The 20022-nt window shown below is 28.3% G+C and overlaps 1 protein-coding gene across 1 annotated transcript in view; it reads left to right on the top strand.

Moving 5' to 3' along the window:
- The window catches only part of IRSp53 (Insulin receptor substrate 53 kDa), a 111487-nt gene that overhangs the window by 50648 nt on the left and 40817 nt on the right, over positions 1-20022 (top strand). The window contains exon 3 of the mRNA XM_089219293.1: positions 3084-3176. Within this exon, the coding sequence (XP_089075419.1) occupies positions 3084-3176 (93 nt within the window). The remainder of the gene's footprint in view (positions 1-3083; positions 3177-20022) is intronic.

Raw genomic sequence — 20022 nt, 5'->3', positions numbered from 1 at the left:
AATAAAACCGAAATCAAACTTATATTTTTAAAATATCATTACAACAGACTTACATCTAGAGTTGTACTTATAAAGACAATGAAACGTTTATAAAAACATTATACTTCTGCGAACTATGCAAAATAATTCGACAGTTTCAATCCACGCACTTCAGAAACCATTGCTATTAACGGCATAACCATAAATTTAAGCTGTCGAAACACTAAACATTTTTTGATGACATTTTAAGCTAGGGAGGAAATAGCGCAAAGTCACGGATAGCTGATTTCCAAGACATAAGGGTTGCTTTTCCCCCTTTTACGAATACGAAATTGAAATTGTGACAAGACATCAATTTTTAAAAGCCAATAACTACAATATTATGTGCGTTGATTTGTGAGTAAAATGTATTTTTTAGAAATTTTCAATACACATTTTAATATTATATAGGCGTATAGGTGCGTGTTTCAGTGTTTGAAATTAACTGTCAATGGCTGTCAGATTTAAGCGGGAAACAGTTTATCGTACACAATTGAAATTTAAATAATACCGCTAAGAGTGTATAAAGTTTTTCCTCTGTGGGTGGGTATTATTTCCGCTCTCCGTGAACAAATATCATAGTATGCAACGTTCGGATGTATGGAAATATGTCGTTACGTCAGCAGTAGTCGGGTGAATCCATTTTGGTCTTACGCGTTTTCTGTTTTCACCCGAGCATCCCTATACACAATGTCGTTTCAAGTTTCCCGGTTTGTTATGCAGTATAGCTGTTAGTACAATGTCCTACGGAAACGACGGGCCTCGTATTAATTTGATGTTATATTATTTTCTTGTTATAATATATGTAGTATACACGCGGTCGATATATATATATATATATATATATTTCCTTTTTTTTAGCAACTCAACCACCCCTTGTTTTTTTTTTATTAGGATTATTAAAAAATAACTCGTGATTTTACAAACCCCGTAGGGTTTAAAACGAGTTACGTTGGCAAAAACGCCAAGAACCGCATTTCATATATATATGCGGTAATCCTGAGGTTTGATTATAATCGTAAAAAACACCAGAGACTTTCATTTTAAACACGCAGGGAACCCCTTGATGGTAATTAAATCACGTAGTACCTGCTTCGTTTTGGCGTATCGAAAGGTCATTTGTTGTTACGGAAATTATCATTCGTTTATAATATTATTTTAATCTCTACATCGTCTCTGAGTGGATCAGTGGGATCGGTTCACGACGACGTGCATATTTCAGGGTAGTCCACCAGATTATACTTATATACATTATATATATATATAATATATACACATAATTTATTATGTTTCACATGAATGGAAAGGGATTGAAAAAAGGTGCAAAATCTGTTATCTGCACTGTTATATAATGATGCGTGTCTAGTATAAACCACTCACAAACGAATAGCGATGATGAATATCATGGATATAGTGGCAGAGACCTGCCACAGATATCATTTTATCAATATGGAACATCGAAGGTCGAACTATATCATTATATTTTTTCTTGCTTTTACCGAAGATCGATTAACCAGTGTATTAATATGTCTATGCCGAGACGAAATCGAAGAGAAAACGACCACGGTGAGTGGTGATAAATAGTAAAAAAAAAAATAAAAATCATACTTTGCAGGATCGGTTTCCGAGTCATCGTCATACACAATAATAGACAGATCGCGGCCATCCCAGACACAATAATACGCTTTGTGTTGCGAATGAAATAGCACGTGATACCCAGAAGTAATGGAACTATTATATGCGCAACATTATTATATTATTACAGTTACGAATTTCTCGCACACACACAAAATAAAAGTTCTGCGGTTATCCGATGCACCGTGTGATGTACGCGTGTTGTTTATTGTATACCTTCTAAAGATTCTACTCTACAGTGCCGCACGCACACGGTCGTATTTCATAAAACTTTCGTATAAAAATAAATTAGTTATGATAGGTACAAAAGGAGACGCGGCGACCTGAACAGTAGCTGCGGGAACGCTTTTCCGACTTCGACGATGTCTTAACACGCACATTACATGTATAATTTACACTAAAATAGTATAATCTTCCACGACGATAAACCGCCGTGGGTCTCTCTTCTCCGACAGTTTCCTCTGCCACGTGTCACACACACACACACACACACACACATACGCGCGCACTGACTTTCAAGTATATTATAATTATATCATGTAAATTATTCAAACGTTTTAATATTAATGTGTATATAATGCTCGATGAACACGACGGGTTTTATGCGCACAAATCAAATTCGGTCATACGCACTTTTGTGAAATTGGAAACTGTCAACTGCGAATAATGCGTTCGTCGTACACACTCATATTGTACTCCATTATCCCTCATTTTAAGATGACTCGGATAACCTTTTGAGTATGACTGGTTCATATAATGTACAGTTGCATCATTAATATTGTTAAAAAAATTTTGTTCGGTCATAATATACCGCGCAACTAAAATAATATCGTAGACGATATTCTTAAAAATTACGCAATAATCATTGCAACAATATGTAACAATAAACGTGGTATATTACTGTTAATGTAAGATATTTATTAGTTTTATGCATAACAATTAGCACACATAATAATATATCATACCAAGACATCGAGTGATTTGTCATTTTTGTCACCCGTCCACAACAGTACAGAAGAATTTTTTCAAGAACTGTAAATTACTGTAGAAATATAAAAGCTATGTAATAGCGGCTGAGTTGGTGACTAGTTAAAAAAAATAACATAATATATTCAATTGTATTTAAATTAGCAGTCATAAATCATAGCTTATTATTTCTAATTATAGAAAATGATTTAAGTTTTACAAATGTTGTAATAATTAATATAAATATAAAATATAAAATTTGTACAGTAAAAAAAAAAAAAAAAAAAACAATACAATATGAATTTATCTTATCAATGTAGTATAATATACCGCAAGACTAAGTTATAATTAATTTTTTTACGCAAAAATTAGTTATAATTTAGTGTAAAATCTAATAATTAATACTATCCGATATTAAATAATAAATATTGTGCTTATTGGAGTTCTTTTTTTTTTATCTTCAGGAGCCGCTTCAGCTTCCAAATTATATACGGACGCCATAATGAGATTGGCCAGACAATCACAGCAAGGAACTTGGGGAGGATCAGCCGATATTGGTAAGTTATCATACAACATTACCTCTCCCCCTTCGTGTAAACAATGATGACACTTCTGCGAGTAGAATTGTGGGAATAACGTGCAATTATATTTTATCAATATATCGCGCATATATAGTTTTATAGTTTTTATAATCAATCACACGTATTTTTGATTGCATTTGACTAGAAATTCAAATTGGTAGATTATTCATGCCCATAAACAATTTATTCGTTTTATTATTATTATTATTATTTTATTTTTTCACTCAACAGCACGTCACGTGTTTGTGTGCAAACAAATCGATTTGTCGAGAAAATGGCAACCAGCTAATTCCTGTCGTTTTCCTCCCGAAAGGCTATGCAAATACAAGAGATAAATATTGCAATTTCGACTCGCATTTCTCTACCCCTAATCCTTGTCTCTGTGTCGAATTAACAATCAACCACCGACAACTATTGTTCAAATATTGGTTGTTATCTTTTATTTGGCGAATGTTACATTAAAAATGAAAATGTATGCTTAAAAAATAGAAATAATATTAATAATAGAAATGCATTACAGACGATTTATTAGAGTTCTATTCTTTCAATAGATCTCAATTTTAAACAACATATTGTTCTGTCGGCTTCATTGGTATGAGTGTATAGCTGTATTAAATATATCGTATAGAGCAGTGTACATATTACATTGTACTAGTATTATATATAATTCTGTCATCTAGTTCCGACCTTGTTTAATATTTATTGCAACAGTGTTTGAGCTAAAGCAATAAAAATATATTGTCATTTATCGAATCGTTAATTCAATAAACTTAGAAAATAAAATCGAAAACATTAAAAACGATGATAAAAAAATTCGTGGTGAAATAAAGTTTAAGTGTACAAAATATATAATGGAATTAATGTAATGCAGTATATTTTCTTTAATACAATAATATATTTTTTTTATGATCCGGAATAAATCAGTATAATATAGTATAGGTATATAACATTTTAGCTATATATGTAGTATTACGTGACTGTGTTTTTAAAATCTAATCTCTAAATTCTGATTTGTGTCAATGATATACCAAAAGTTTCGATAATACATCAGATTATCATTTTTATTTATATTATAATGGGGTTTATAATAATAAAATGATAGGTCAGCTCTATCCATCGCACTGCGTCCGAACCTTGTGAAATGACATAACTTTGGTTATTAAGGTATTATAGAACAGTATAATAGAAATAGGTATATTTTTCTTTGTACACGAAACTCTTGAGTAATATAAACTTACACTCTCATTGGTAACATACGCACGGGTGGGTAGATCAAGTGTGTTTTTAATACCTAGGTATGTAACATTTATCCGATATCAGTTTCTTCGATCTAGAAATTCTTGTCGGTTTAACACTATATTAAATTGTACATTACACAATATAGTACGGTGTTCAACATAAATTATAAATGATTCTTGTTTTTACCACAAACTATGATAAATACAAATTACGACCTGATAAAGACGTTCGATTGGATATTATATTTTGGAATAGGTCACAACGCGAGTTTCTAATACTAACTTTATTAAGTGATTATATTATTTAATTTTGTGAAAATAATAGCGATTCTTACAACTGTCGTCGATATAGTCTTTAGATGATTAAATCATCGTAAAATGTAGATTAATCATAATTATGATAAATCGTTTTTTAAAATAATAAATGCTTTTTAAATGTTTTGATAGGTAGCGTCTTGCTATCAATATATCATAATTAAGAAGTAAAAACCGTTCTACCTCAATAAGCACAGTTCACGAGCGCCGTTATATACTGTGGCATGGTTTAAATTCCAATTGAATTATTGTGGTGAATAGTATTTCCTTAAATTATATTTTAATTCAAATACATATATTCAGTGTTATTTATGAGTAGAGTTATTTCGGATATAATTTAATTTGTTACAAACTGTAATCAAGTGTGATATTATTATGTATAATACTAAAAAAACCTACATAAATATAATGAGAAAGTTGAAGTAACTGGTAGGTATTTTTCATATTATTTTGATTAAATATATTATTACGCTTCTTATTAAACTGTTAAAGCTTTCACAGAGTGGTGAAAATAGAGAAATATTAGTGAATTGATTTATTCAACTAGGTTTTATCTCTGTAGAGCAATTTCGAATAATAAAATGTATATTTCTAATAATTTACTAAAATCATCCATCTATCATATTAATCATACTATACGTATCATACGAAAATCATCAATTTCACTTATCGCATACGTCTTGCACTCCTAACTATAATCATATAATCATTACATTGTATAGATTGTAAATAACGAATTACGTTACAAAAAAACTTCTTGTATACATATACTCACGGTAACCTAACCGTGTAATATCAATAATTTTATGTATAAATTACTATGCATTCAAATAGTATTATGATTGTTTTTAAAACAATAACTCAACACTGTATTTACAACACTGTAACATTATGTATACAATAGTTGTAAAGCTTATTATTAAATGTTTTTATGTTGTAAAGTACCTAAATTTTTAAGAAATATTTCATCGCATAATATTATTATTACTATTATTAATATATTATCTAATAATGTTCGACGTTTAAAAAATAACAAGACTATAACAACAGTGAAATCAAAATAGAATAAATGTCAAAATATTATATATATACTGCATTGGTAGATAAATATAATCAAATTGTCTTTGGTCCGAATCTCCGAATAAAATGATATCCAATCGAATCTTCTAACCTCAGCTAAAAATGTTTGAACGAAAGATATTAGTACCTATATTATGTTAAATTACATTGTATGTTATAGTGTTATAATTAAAGCACAGATATCTTCTAAAACTAATCCCTGACGAATTTGACTATATACATTTTGTGCTTATTTGTATTTATAGTGAAAAGGGACATACGAATTATATTAAATTGCTATACTGCGCACATCCGACCAACGTGAGGATATAGAATTTCGTCGGCGTTTTATAGTTTTGATCGTTATGTGTGTTACTGAACACTCAGTGAATAGTTTGTGGAAACCAAAAAATAAAGGAAATTGTCTGTATAAAATTGGATTTGAAAATCTAATATTTCACTGTATTGCTGTCAGTCTTTATGATTGTAAAGATTATTCTCCCTTCTCCGTACAAAAAACTTTGTCAGATAAAAAATATCGTTTGCTTTAGTCGTATATTACATACTATATGAAAAATATGTAATATGAGTACCTCTATTTCCATATTTGCATTAATTTCTTTATTTTTACAAATTCACATAATTTTGAAAATTAACTTACCGATATAATAAAAGTTTTGAAAAAATTTTCACTTTGTTATTCTGAATTATACTTGTACGTAAAACGTTCATCAAATAACTTTAAAAAATAAATTAGGATAGTACCTATAATAATAATACAGTTTTTTTTCTAAAAATAAATAGAGCAAGAATGATAAATTAATAATGATATTTCTTTAAATATATTTGTTTTTATTAATTAGTTATATAAACAGAATTTCTGTTTTTAGTATTGGTAATAACTGAAACATTTATTATCATTATTCTCAATAATATTATACGCTGGTAACAACTCGGGTAAACGTCGTTTTCCTGTTGAAATCGGCTCGTGTACGAGGGAGTGAAATGGAAAAAATCTCGTATACCCATAATTCTGTCAAATGTATTGTGTTGGTAGGGGTGTTCTGCCGATAAAAGGTCCTCCAACCCTTCCCATCCTAACCTCTTGAAATTTATTATGGCGCCATCATACTAACAGTGTTTTTCAAATAATGAAAGAGCAGTGATTTCGAGTCAAAGGCCGTATAAAAGCCTGAAACCCCGAAGATAAGCTAGTTTCCAGGGGGTAGGTGGGTTTTTCTTGGTTTCCTCGCAAACGCTTCTAAATTAAATACAGCGAATATAACAAGAATGGAGTAGGTAGTTGAACCATGGTAAACGAAGACTTACAACTACTTAAAGGATTTCTGAGTTCAGGTTTCGTCATGACTTCCCGACACATGTATACAAACACCCGTTCGTCAACTAAGGGTAAACGGCTCTTAGCCGCCCTCAATTATATAGTTCAGGCATGGAAATACGATATCATCAAGTTTACTGTCAACTGTTATATGATATAACACAATAGGATAGGGTTGGTTGGATTTTTTTAACAACACGCCTAGGTAATTGGAAATAATACACTAAGAATTTAAGGATTCTTGTAACTTATCATTTCATAATGGCTTATTAAAATAATTATTATTACTTATGTCAGCCATGGAATCGTAAATTGTAATGACATTGTAAAAGTAATAATATGCAGTAATATATTACATCGTAAATGCGATTGCTATCATTTAGTTTTCACTGTACAAAATATATTATGGTAAATCAAATTAACTTTCAAATGTAAATTAAGAAATAATTCTGAATTACTTACAAGATATAAAGTCAAGAACATTATTTTAGTTCTATAAAAACTTTTTTAATAGTTGTAAACAAATATAATTGTTCACAATATGCAAAATTATATGACATCGTTTTTTTGAAAACTGCAAAAATTATGAGAATCATAATAGGAATACTATATTTTTCGTAGCTATATAAGTACATTAAAGCGTTATTATTTTGATTTTAAAATAATTAGTTAATTGATGTCTGATAATAATTATTAGTTAGGTGCTGAAAATGTTAATCTTTTACTTTAAATTAAGGTTTTAATCGTTTATATATTACTTATAGTTATTTAAATTTAGTAAACAGCAGGATTCCAGAGTGAATACATGTATATCATTAAAATACTGTTTATAATATTTGGCGATGTATTGTTCTTATTAGTTATTAATTGATCAATATACAATACAAAATCTATAGTTATCATAAGTAACAGAAACATCACTAGGTATTGTCATTGTTTTAAAATCATTTAATTCGTTATTGTTCACACAAAAATATCTTATAATATATTTTAGTTATCATATGTTCTCTAGTAACTAATTATTTGTTTATTACTTTTTTAAACTTTCAAAAACAAAAGGTCTTAGCGTCGTATAAAACGTGTAGTCGGTGCCAAGAAGTTTCCAATAATAGTATATATATTTAAAAAAAAATTAAATATAAAAATACAAATATTACTATTGCAACTCTTAATCAACTAAAATAAATGTCTTATTTTCGTTTTTGGTTTTGAATATTATTCTTTAAACGATACAAACGCGAATTACATTTCTGGATGGTAAGAAAGTTCAAGTCGTTCTGGCGGTAATACCTACAATAATACAAGAACGTTTCTCTTATTCCCAAATTAAACCACTACGCCTAAAAAATATTTAAATAATAATATGTGGTCGGCTAAATAAGTAGAAAAAAAGGTATCCATTATTGTACAGTACGCACTTCCCTTTTCGTTACAAGTTGAATAAGTCATTTACCGTTTTATGATTTCACATTGTCGTCCCCTACAAGATAATACAGAGTAACTACATTATATAAGCACATCTCGTGAAATATTACCCTCTTTTCAGCAACATATAGTCGCTGCCGTGTTACGGCCGAGATAATAAAACGACGTTACTCGAATGAAATTGAACGGCCGTATAACTCCGATTAACCGGTAAAGGTTGAAAAAATTTTTTTTTATATATATAAGATGGAAACCCGTACCAAAACCTAAATAATATATCTGACAGTTGTGGAATGTAGTATTATATTGTATACGTTTTTTTTCTATCGATTTAAACTATTAAAAATAAATAATTAACTAGATGTACTAGATGTAACCAACTGTTGACAAGTAGTGTATTACACGTTTTTCGATTCTCTCTCTATGTATAACATACATTTATATATTTGTTCAATAGAAAAAATCGCGATCTAGACATCCGAGTTTCGTCTGTATTAACGTGAAAATTGTACGATGAAAAACGAAAAGTTTGCTTTTGTCGTTTAATGACTGCATGTTGTGTTTTTATTCCTCCGGGGAAAACGCCATCTGTAAACTTTCAGTCCCAAGCTCGCACGAACATGAACTTTTGCGTTTCAGAATTGCGGACTTATTTCTTCTGCATTATGTTGCCTCTATACCACCCGATACATAGGATTGATATTTTATACTAGGGGAAATTGTTTGATTTTTTGATGGGTATTTCCTATGATTTTATAAAACAGTATTATTATCACATAAATACCTAAAAGTGATCAACATTTCTATAAGTGAATGTGTTTATTGGTTTTTTTTTTCATATAAAAACGAATAAATTATTAATACGTTTCTAAATGTATAACATTTTCACGGATTATTTTCCAATATTTTTTTTATGATTCGAAAATTATTTTTATGATTTAAAAAGTTGGTCTTGTCTGTACCTTTTATGTGTTTTATTGTAATACTTTTTTCAGTTGGTTTAAATTATAATATGATTGTAACTTTTTATTAAAATAAAAATAATTGTATATGTCAAAAAATATGTATTTTTAAAAATTATTATATTAAAGTACATACATTTTCAATTGAAAATATTTTAGTATAAATGTACAATATTATCAAATTAAAAAAAAATATATACATATGTATATATATTTATAAGTGGTTCTTATTCTATTAAATCTATATATATATTATAATGTTTGATTAAGAATATGGTCAGGTAACATATTATTTAATGTACTGACATTCATACAAATTTATTTAAAATTTAAAAGCTTTACTATTTTCGTACATGAAATTCCAAAAGAGTATAATATAGACACACTCCATAATATCAAAAATGATTTTACGTTCGTTTAATGATTGTAAAATAATTATATTTCTAATAATTGTTTACTTAAAATATTTTTGAATGTATGTACTATACTACTATGATCATGATATCAAACAAACATTTTATTTTGTTATGATTGTCTTATGTGAACTTTTCTTACTAACTGTATTTCATTATTAATATCCTTCAACACAATCAAATAATAAACTGCAACAATATTCTTTAATTTGTATGATATATTATATTGTTTCTTATAAATCAACAATATTTTTTTATTCACCCACAGTTACACAAATAATTTGAAATTGCCTCGCAGTTAATGTAATTTTTTTTCTTATCCCACCCAGTAATGGAAAGTAATATTATGAAAATTAGGTTGAGATAGTATAATTTGTATGAATATTTCACTTTTCATCATTAAAATATAGTTTTTAGTATTTTTAACCCTATCAACTATACGTATAGCTGCTGTGTATCGTTTACTTGCGGTTTTTAATATATTATTATATTATATCGTTCATTCTCGGGTTAGGCTTAAAAAAAAAATTCCCCGCAACAGAGCTTATTACGCGCGTCTTGTTCACTGGGGCAGCTCCCCCAGGCAAATGTTATTATTATTCCATTTTCACGCCCGACCGAGAAAAGCCAGATATCAAGTGGCCGCTGCCGGGAGGGGGGAGTCGGTTGGTTGGCAGAATGAATAAGAAAAACTCCTCCCGTATTATCAGTCTCATCATCCTGACAGATATGATCAGAAAAAAGTTAAATCCTCACTTCTTCACTATTCCATCGCAGCTATTCGGGCGAAGGGTGTGTTCGGTATGGGACGATGAAGGTGGCCGTGAAGAAGACGTGAGCAGATTAAATTGCAAATCCCCGAGCCCATAAAGCAGAACGGGTGTGACATCTGCCGTTGACAACGCGCGTGTTAGTATATGGAGAGCGAAGGAGAAAAAAAAATGTCGGACAGTTTTTACCTTATTGTCGTGAAATATACGCTCCCGTATAGTAATATGGGCTGAAAAGGTCGTAAATTCACAAAGAATCCCTGCTCGTAATGGACGTGAGGGCAGGTGACGAGAAAACACATTTTGGGTGTATAGAGTTTTTGTGACACCGCCACTGCACCACTCATCGTAGGGTTACTGTGGCCAAAGGTTAGATACGCAGCCCAAATAAAACGATGCAGTTCAACTTGTTTGCCATTTCTTTTAATACGGACAACTTCTGTTGACTGTTTTAATTGCAATGAAGAAGTTTTGAATTATGTAAACAATGATGAAAAAACATTTGGTAAAAATTCAAAAGTATAATATAGAAGTTGCAAAGTCATGAACTCTGTTTTATTTATTTTAACTAGATGGGATAGCGAGTATCAACCATGGCCAAATTACTTTTATCTCAACGGTTTTATTTATTCTGTTCTTTGTATGGTCATTAAACAAAATTTGAATTATTAAGAGATGAAACGTTATGTTCCTTTGAGTAACATGCATCATCATAATAATACTATTAAATATAAAATATATGGATGGAGTTCGTTATAAGTAATCTTAATAACGTTTACTGAAATTATTTTTATCATTATTTCATTTAATTCGTATAATATTACAAAATATATTATATTAATATTTTGGTCATGGATCGATTATGAAATATAATTATATTCTAGGTTTGTTTAAGATGCGGTTTGTTTGTTTTTCCTACTGTATCATGACATTTCCCAAAGTTTTCGGACATAAATTACAACTTTACCTTTTGATAATAAATAATAATATATTCATATTTTAGTACACGTTTTACTAGTTTATTATATTTATTTACGTTTAACGTAAATTTGAATACTTAAATGTAAATTTGGTGAGTTAAGTTAATTCAGCTAAAGAAAGTTTGTGATGAGTTGAGATAAATCAAACGTGTGTAAATAAACATTATAAATTTATAATATAATACACTATAATATACTGACTATCTGGATTCTAGCGGTTGTGAATATGCATACTTTTGATAGTGTGTGCGCTCAAGAGCATAAAGTTTACTAGAATAATACATTACTCTATTCAATATGTATACAAATATGTACCTTATATCTATATATATTCCATAACTGCATTTATTTAACCAATAGTTTTATGTAGATATAGGTACCTAAAGAAATGTATTATTGTTACATTAATATAAATTAATCATATTATGATTTTAGGGAAGGTTTGCATCTATTTTTTAATAGGTAGGTATCACGGTATGATATGCATAACTTTATGTACTTGAAATTTTTCCACAGTCAAAAAGTGAACAGTTTATTGTTCAATTATCAAGAAAAATATGAATTATCATAATGTTTGTTTACCATTTCACATTTTTACGTTATTACCAAAATATATATGTTTAATTGCAATGTATATTTTCGTTTAATAAAACGTAAACGTAAGTAATTATATTTGTTTAAACTTATACATAATTTATCGTTGCGCAAGTTGAAACAATTAACTTTTTAACTGCGTCTTCTATTTTTGCGTCTTTTTCATTTTATCTATACACGTACCTACATTAAACATACTTTTTTCAAGAAAAGTTCATTGTGGTATATTCTGAATAGGCCCTCCAGGCCAACGGTTATAACATCGCATTGTGCACCGTCCAGCGAGTCGTTCGAAAATAGAAGTGAAATTGGAAAAAAAATTGCGTTTTTCATTGAACAGTAAAAATCACGATGGCTATTAGATTTGGCGAGGAGACCATGGACATGCAGTGTGCGGGGAAATAGCGTTTTGCCGTCCTACTGCTGTACGGGAGCTTGCACACGCTACGCATATGTGAATGTGACAGCTGGAAACTTGTATTGTTGGGTTGGACCACAAAGATATGCTTTTATACTCTTTATCAGTTTATAGTTGATTACACATGGCAAATGCACGGCTATTGTATGTACATGTGGCGGCAGCGGTCGTGTTGTAAAAACTGTCGGTGGTGTCGTCCTACTGAAGATTGGAAATTAGAGAACTCGCGAATTTTGACGTTGAACGAATACCATATAACTACTTGTTATTTAACGAAAATATAAAAATCATTGACTATTATTTATAATAATGATAAACCTATAGAAGCGGAAAACAATCCTGGCTTTCACCACGAATGCGGGTGTTCAGTCACCGAACAAATTTGGTTCGGGACCACAATATAACATTATTACTATTATTATTATTTTTTAGAACTTCAGACCGGCGCCAAACATATTTTAACATTGTTTAGTAATAATGTTGGTCTTTATTTATACCCACTCAATGTCTGTGGTGGTCTGGTCTGACAATTGATGTGTTATTTCGATGAATTATGGTTGTAAACAGGTAAACATTCGTCTACAAGCCTGAGACCGCAACGAAAACAATCCCGCAGAATATTGTTGAGTTAACATTAATATTCGACAAGCGATGCAGTGATGCATAATCCATTATTCTCGTAAAATTTATCTTACTACATAATATTATTATTGTAATGTTTGACGAGAATTACCACGCCAAGTGAAAAACAGTTGTTAGTAAGGTTATGGGTTTTGTTTAGTTTGATAGGAGTTGGTGAATATTCCTTTTTATACAATCATTAAAGTATTTAAACATTAAAACCACATAAAATGCGTCCTCCTTACAAGTTACAATGATAATATTATTTTTATTTCTATACTATTGATATATAGTTTTTGAACGCACGTTGTGTGCGTTCACAAATTCAATTTATGGTTTTATTGCATTAAGTATAGTTTTGTTTATTGAAAAAATTATAATAATCCATTTGTTAATATGCAAGTTGATTTTACGTTTATCTAACGCTTATTTGCATAAAATATTCCATAAAGATAACACCCCAATATATTATATTGTCACACCCTTTTTTCATTAAAAATCTGGAATACCATTTGATATTTTATTTCAACGTTAGCTTACTATGTTTGAGTTTAGTAAATGAACATATTATTATATAGGTACACACACACACACACACACACTCACATATATATATCTAAAATTGTTACTTAAATATTATTATATGTTGAATTTAGCTAACATTATGAGCAGTTTCTTAGTTTGTTTATATTACTAATGTCTACACAAATATTTTTCCTACCCGAAAAACATATCACCAAAGAACTACTAAAACTGTATATAATTCCACAACGGTATACGCTGCATCCACAGAATATATTATACATAATTTAATACTTATATTCGTGATACAATGTATGCAATAATAATACTTTTTAATATTCATAATAGTTTATAAATGATTATCGAATGGTACAAATACACAGTGTAAATACTATTAAATACTATTCCTCTGGATTTTTACACGGTCAGATAAAATTGCTTTCTATGAAAACCATGAAACCCCATAGCTCACTCGCTTCACTAGGAATCTAAAATGAGAGTTTACTATCGACCTGTATTATAACTGATACCAATTACATAGTGCACTTTAAAGAAGCCCCATGTTGAGTATAGAAACATGTTTCTACGTATTTATAACTTATAAGCATTCAGCTATTCAATCGGTTAATCCAATTTATGTTCTACGAGCCGAATAGCCGATTTGTTAAAATCATGTTGGATTTTAAAAATATGTACACAGAAATGGAAAAAAAACTTCCCATAAACTATAAGTTACATACATAATATTATAATTTAATCTGGAATGAAGTAATACAGGAATATAATTTTAATATGTAGTTATCAATTGTGTTTTGTAAACGATTCCGGGGTCTTATTTTAATCAACATTTTATTAAGACGCACAAATAACTCATAATACCTATACAGAGTGTCCCGTGAGAATATACTCATTATCCGTAGAGCGGGACTCGACACCTGAATAAAAACTAGTTTTTTGCCGTTTTATCTATAAACTAAAAAAATTATTAAAAATCATGAGATTAATGAAAATTAAATGTTGAAAGTTCAAAATTTTCAAAAAAGTAAACTATAAAATATGTATCTTTATTTTTTTCAAAAATTAAAAAATAACTTTTTTCTAAAACATTTAGTAAAATTATAAAATAAAATACATGTAGCCCTTGTTTATGTGAGTCTAATAAAAGAAAACAGATTTATGATATATTTATTATCTCAGGAGATATCGCAATGATAAATTCTCGCGGGACACCCTGTATACACTACTGGAAATATGTAATAGTAAAAACAAAACATATTTATGTACCTACTTACCTAACTTATGTCGTATTAAAAATTTGTTAACGATGAATTATATAAATTGTAGGTATTATCTTCAAACTAAAATATCATAAATTAGAGGTAGAATAATTGATCTTTTTATAGAAAACTACTATTATATTTTATATTCACTTTCTACTAGTTGGTATTCCTAATTATATAATATATTATTATTCATTAATTAAATTACACAACAAAAAGCGGTATTTAATAATCACGTTTGTCTTCTTTGAATAATATCTATCGGAATTCAGTGTTCGTTTTAAATAGGTATATCTTAATTTTTTTTTTTTAACAACATAATTTCTAAAAATATTTAAGAAATGAAAGCATTACTGTATTAGTTTTATGGAAATTGAAGTTTATAACTTATAAAAAACTATTAACGTTTATGATTTTTATTTCTTAACGACTATTGAATTAATTTAAGCAATTAAAAATTTTAAAATTACTGTAGAATTATAGAAATTGTATTTATTATTTTTGATTAACTTTTATTACGTTATTTCGATTTAAAACCGTGTATTTTTAATTGTGTATTCATGAATATTGTACTATATTTAAACCGATATTTATTAAATTACTTATCGTGTACAATAATAAACCTTTATCTAGATGTAAAACTGCAAGTCAAAAGTAGAATAAAAAAATATATATTTATCTTTTGTAAAAAAATTGATCTTAATATTATGTTATAAAGTTTTTAGTGGTTAAAAAAAATTAAAAACCTTAAGTTATATATTTACTTAAAAAGAAACACAATCGCATAAAGAAATTAAAATTAATTTTTGTAGATGGATATTTATGTACTAATTTACATAATTATTGTACCTATGTTCTACAGTTATAAAATGGACATTATGTTATGTATACGTGACTCTTTGTAGAGTATTGTAATTTTCATATAAATTGAACAAACTATTGATTTCGATTTAATTTTTGAATTTTTAAATCTATATTTTAATTGTAATTCACCATACCTAAAAGTTCCCCTTTGGAGTGGAGTGAGTATTATAGGAATAGTATCATTATTCATTCCGTTTAAACTGTAATTTTATTAGGATATTATTTTGGTGTGTACATATATTGTAGGTTATTTACTTCGAAAAAAGACATAGTAAGACGTTATTTGTTAAAACGATATTACTTTATTATATCACCACATAGCTCCTTGGAGAGCATTGGTCCGTGGTTTTATTTGATCCTTTGTCTTTTTGGCAAACACATGAACGACATATCCAACGTATGAAAAGTACAATATACGCGAAGAAAACAAAAAAACTATTAGCAAATAATTGAGATTTAGGTCACGTATCTTCTGTATAATATCACCGTTGAAGTTTTTCGCATGTTAAGCATATGATTGAAGAAAAAATCCAAAAATGAAACAATATAAAGAAGAACTACATTACGCAACGAGTTGAACTTTTGAAGCTATTCAGTCTTTTTTATTTGGTAATTTGTCATTACAAGATTTTGGTATTTAACAGAAAAATGTATAATTGTAGAAGTCTAAAACTACGTTCACTTATGATTATGTATTATTTAATTATTGCAAATAGATTATTAGATTCAACGATTATTTAAAAGTTGATATTTTGTAGTATATAGTTATATAGATGAGTCGTAATATCCAAACCAATGAAGTACCTACTAAATGGCAAATAATCTCTACAGAAATAGCCCATAATATACGATACATAAACTATTCCTTGATTGAAAGCCACCGAAAAATAAAACGATAAAATAATCAAACAATACTAAAAACTTATACAGGGTGATTTTTTAAGCATCGCCACCATTTTTCCCTTTAATTATGTATTTATTAAAATTCTGATTCTTATAATTTTTAATCATACCAATAGACTATATTCTAAAATTCCTAATAAATATTTTATTACATAAGGAGTTTTGTGGTGATACAAACTTCTATTCTTAAATGAGATTATGAGACCCCCATTTTTACTGTAAAGTATTTATAGTAGTTAATTTTCTTGAAAATGTTTAAGTATCTAAATCAAAATTCATATAATTAGTTTATGAGTTATTAAATGTGCTTACTTAAGAATAAAGATAATAATCCTTAAATATAATTTAACAAAAATAAAATAATATGTTATACTAGATATAGTATTTATTATTCATAGAGATCATTTTTATCAATAGTTAATATTGATAAATTAATAGTAAATACTATAATTTTCAAATCATCTAAGCCTTAATATCTACTTAACTCATTACCGTAGACATATTATCCTCAGTACACAAGTTGTATGTATCATAGGCGAATCTAGGAATTCATAGCAGGGTGGCATTTACCTGAAAAAAGCCCTCTGTAGTTCAAAATACCTCTCAGTTATCACATGTTTAAAAAAAGTTTCCCATTTATTATTATTAATTATTTCCCATAATTACTGGTAAAATTAAATTACATAAAATAACTATTTTACAAATTACGACTATAGTCGTGCTATAAATAAACAGGCATGTTTTCTCTATTCATTAAAATAATGCTGAAATTTTATCAACTATGCTTATCACTATAATATTTATTGACAATATTTTTACCCATAAAAATGTATTAAAATTAAAATAGAAATTGTTTAATGTTTAGACTCAATACCATTATAACTGAAGTCTGAAATGAGTATTATGGGCCCTACACAGGTTTATAAGAGTCGCAGGGTGTGCCCTGGCACACCAGGCACACCCTGTAGATTCGCCATATGTATAACTCAAAAACTAATCGTTCGAATTTTGATTTAGATATATCAAATTTCTGTACAAAAATATCTGCTAAATAATAATAAATAGTAAAAAAATAGGCAGGGTGGGGGGGGGGGGATTTATTTGAAATACAGAAGTTTTTATAGTTACAGTTTATCACACTAAGTGATAAAAGAAATCTCAAGTATTCAAAAAAATTATTTTCGTGTGTATTTATAAATTTAAAAAAACATAATTTTAGTACCTGTATGTGTAATATACTATCAAAAATTCGATGAGCATGCTTAAAAAATCCTCTTGTATAAACTACTTATTATCATATTTTTAGTTTAAAACTAGGTAGATATAAGACAACTAACTAAATTACAAATTTTCAACAAAATATAATATATATAAATAAAATATAGGTGGTATCAAAAAAATTAGTTTCCGATTGTGTTTTGAAGTTTGTAATAATTTTGTCAGAAATTCCTACAAACCAAGCGCATCAAAAATAACAGTATTTTACATTTCAATGCCTACTGAACTTAAATAATAAGTTACTACAGCTATTAAATCAATAAAAAACGTGCCTATTAACCAATATAATACTATTTAATTTAGATACTTCTCTGAAATACCTTATAAAATCATTTTATAACATAAATAACATAGAAAATAATGACTAACTTGGTATAGATTTGCGCAAAGGCATAAAAAAACGTTCTTTCAGCTTTTGGTTTTGTTGGTACTCGGTAAAGGAAAATATGATATACATTTAGGTATCATCCTTTTTTTAAGAACACTACATAATTAATATCTATCAAAATTAAAAAAGAGCGCATTTTATAAACTTATTTAAAAAAATCCAATGATATATCCAAACTGTCACCGTGAACAAAATAACTATAATGACAATACCGCACGATACTACTAATAAAAGGTAAGTTTTGGTAAAAGTTTTTGATGAATTCAAAATTAGTATTTGAAAGGATATCTAGTCCATGGGAGGTTATTATTCGAGGTATTTTTGTGGAATATTTTGTTGTGGATACGTAAGGAATTTAGGTTAGATAATAGTATGCTTGTTATATGCTTATTCATGCTTGTACCTATATGTCAAGTTTAATATGTATTAGTATTATATGAAACTATTATAACTTAGTTAAATATATTTTGGTCATTTAATTATGCGTGTAAGTCTTTTTTTTTACAACGTGTTGTTTAATCGTAAAGTGAATTAAAAATTTTAATTCGGTAAAATAGTTGACTTTAGAATATAATTTGGTAAACTACGTCCACAGTTCATAGTATTATAAATAGGTTAAATATTTTAGTTATGGAGATAATGTCTTGAAAGTTTATACATTTACATAAATACTAAGTTTTTTTCATAATTGTATTGTAACACGATATAAATGTCTTAATTTATAATTAAGTTATATAAAAATTCTACATTTCGTCAAATAGATTTTTCCAAGTATTTTGATTCATAAAAATCGAATTTAGGGCTAGTAGATTTTGAGTTATAAGTATTTAAAGTTTAGATTGGCAGAGTGGAGTGGTACGGGGTTACCCCTCAAAATGTTTGTCCACTACTCCGCTTGTCAAAGCTTTAAATACATATAACTCATAAACTACTCGTCTTAAATTTGATTTTTATGAATCAAAAATACATAAAAAAATATTCTGCTTTGGAATATGAAATTAAAACTCTATGTTGTCATTCAAAAAAGTAAAAAACTTAAAAAATGATAAGGATAAAAATATTTAAAAATATAATTTTTAATAAAAACATTGGTTTTTTAACAACTTGAAACCATGTAAAAAAATATTTTGAAAAAAGTAAATACTTTTCGAGATAATTAGTCTACCCACTTAAAAGAATCACCCTGTATACTACTGTGCAGTGTACAGTGTACACTTAATTGGAATAGGCATTTATTTTAGTAATTAAATTTAATCACTTGTGACAAGTAATTTAACAAGGTCGTACAAAAAGGAACGTTTGTTCGGAAAAATACGACCTGGGGTAGACCTTTCTAGATAGGGATAAAAGTTAAGTGACTATGTACATTATGTTATCGAAGTACAGTAGATAGATTAAATGGAAAGCTAAATAATTATACGAATTTTTGATTTCTCTTAATGTATGGATAAAT

Source organism: Diuraphis noxia, unplaced genomic scaffold (genome assembly GCF_037042655.1).
Source record: "Diuraphis noxia isolate RWA-SAM2 unplaced genomic scaffold, SU_Dnox_SAM2 contig0002, whole genome shotgun sequence".
Taxonomy (NCBI): Eukaryota; Metazoa; Arthropoda; class Insecta; order Hemiptera; family Aphididae; genus Diuraphis; species Diuraphis noxia.
This window is presented reverse-complemented; position numbering and strand designations above follow the sequence as displayed.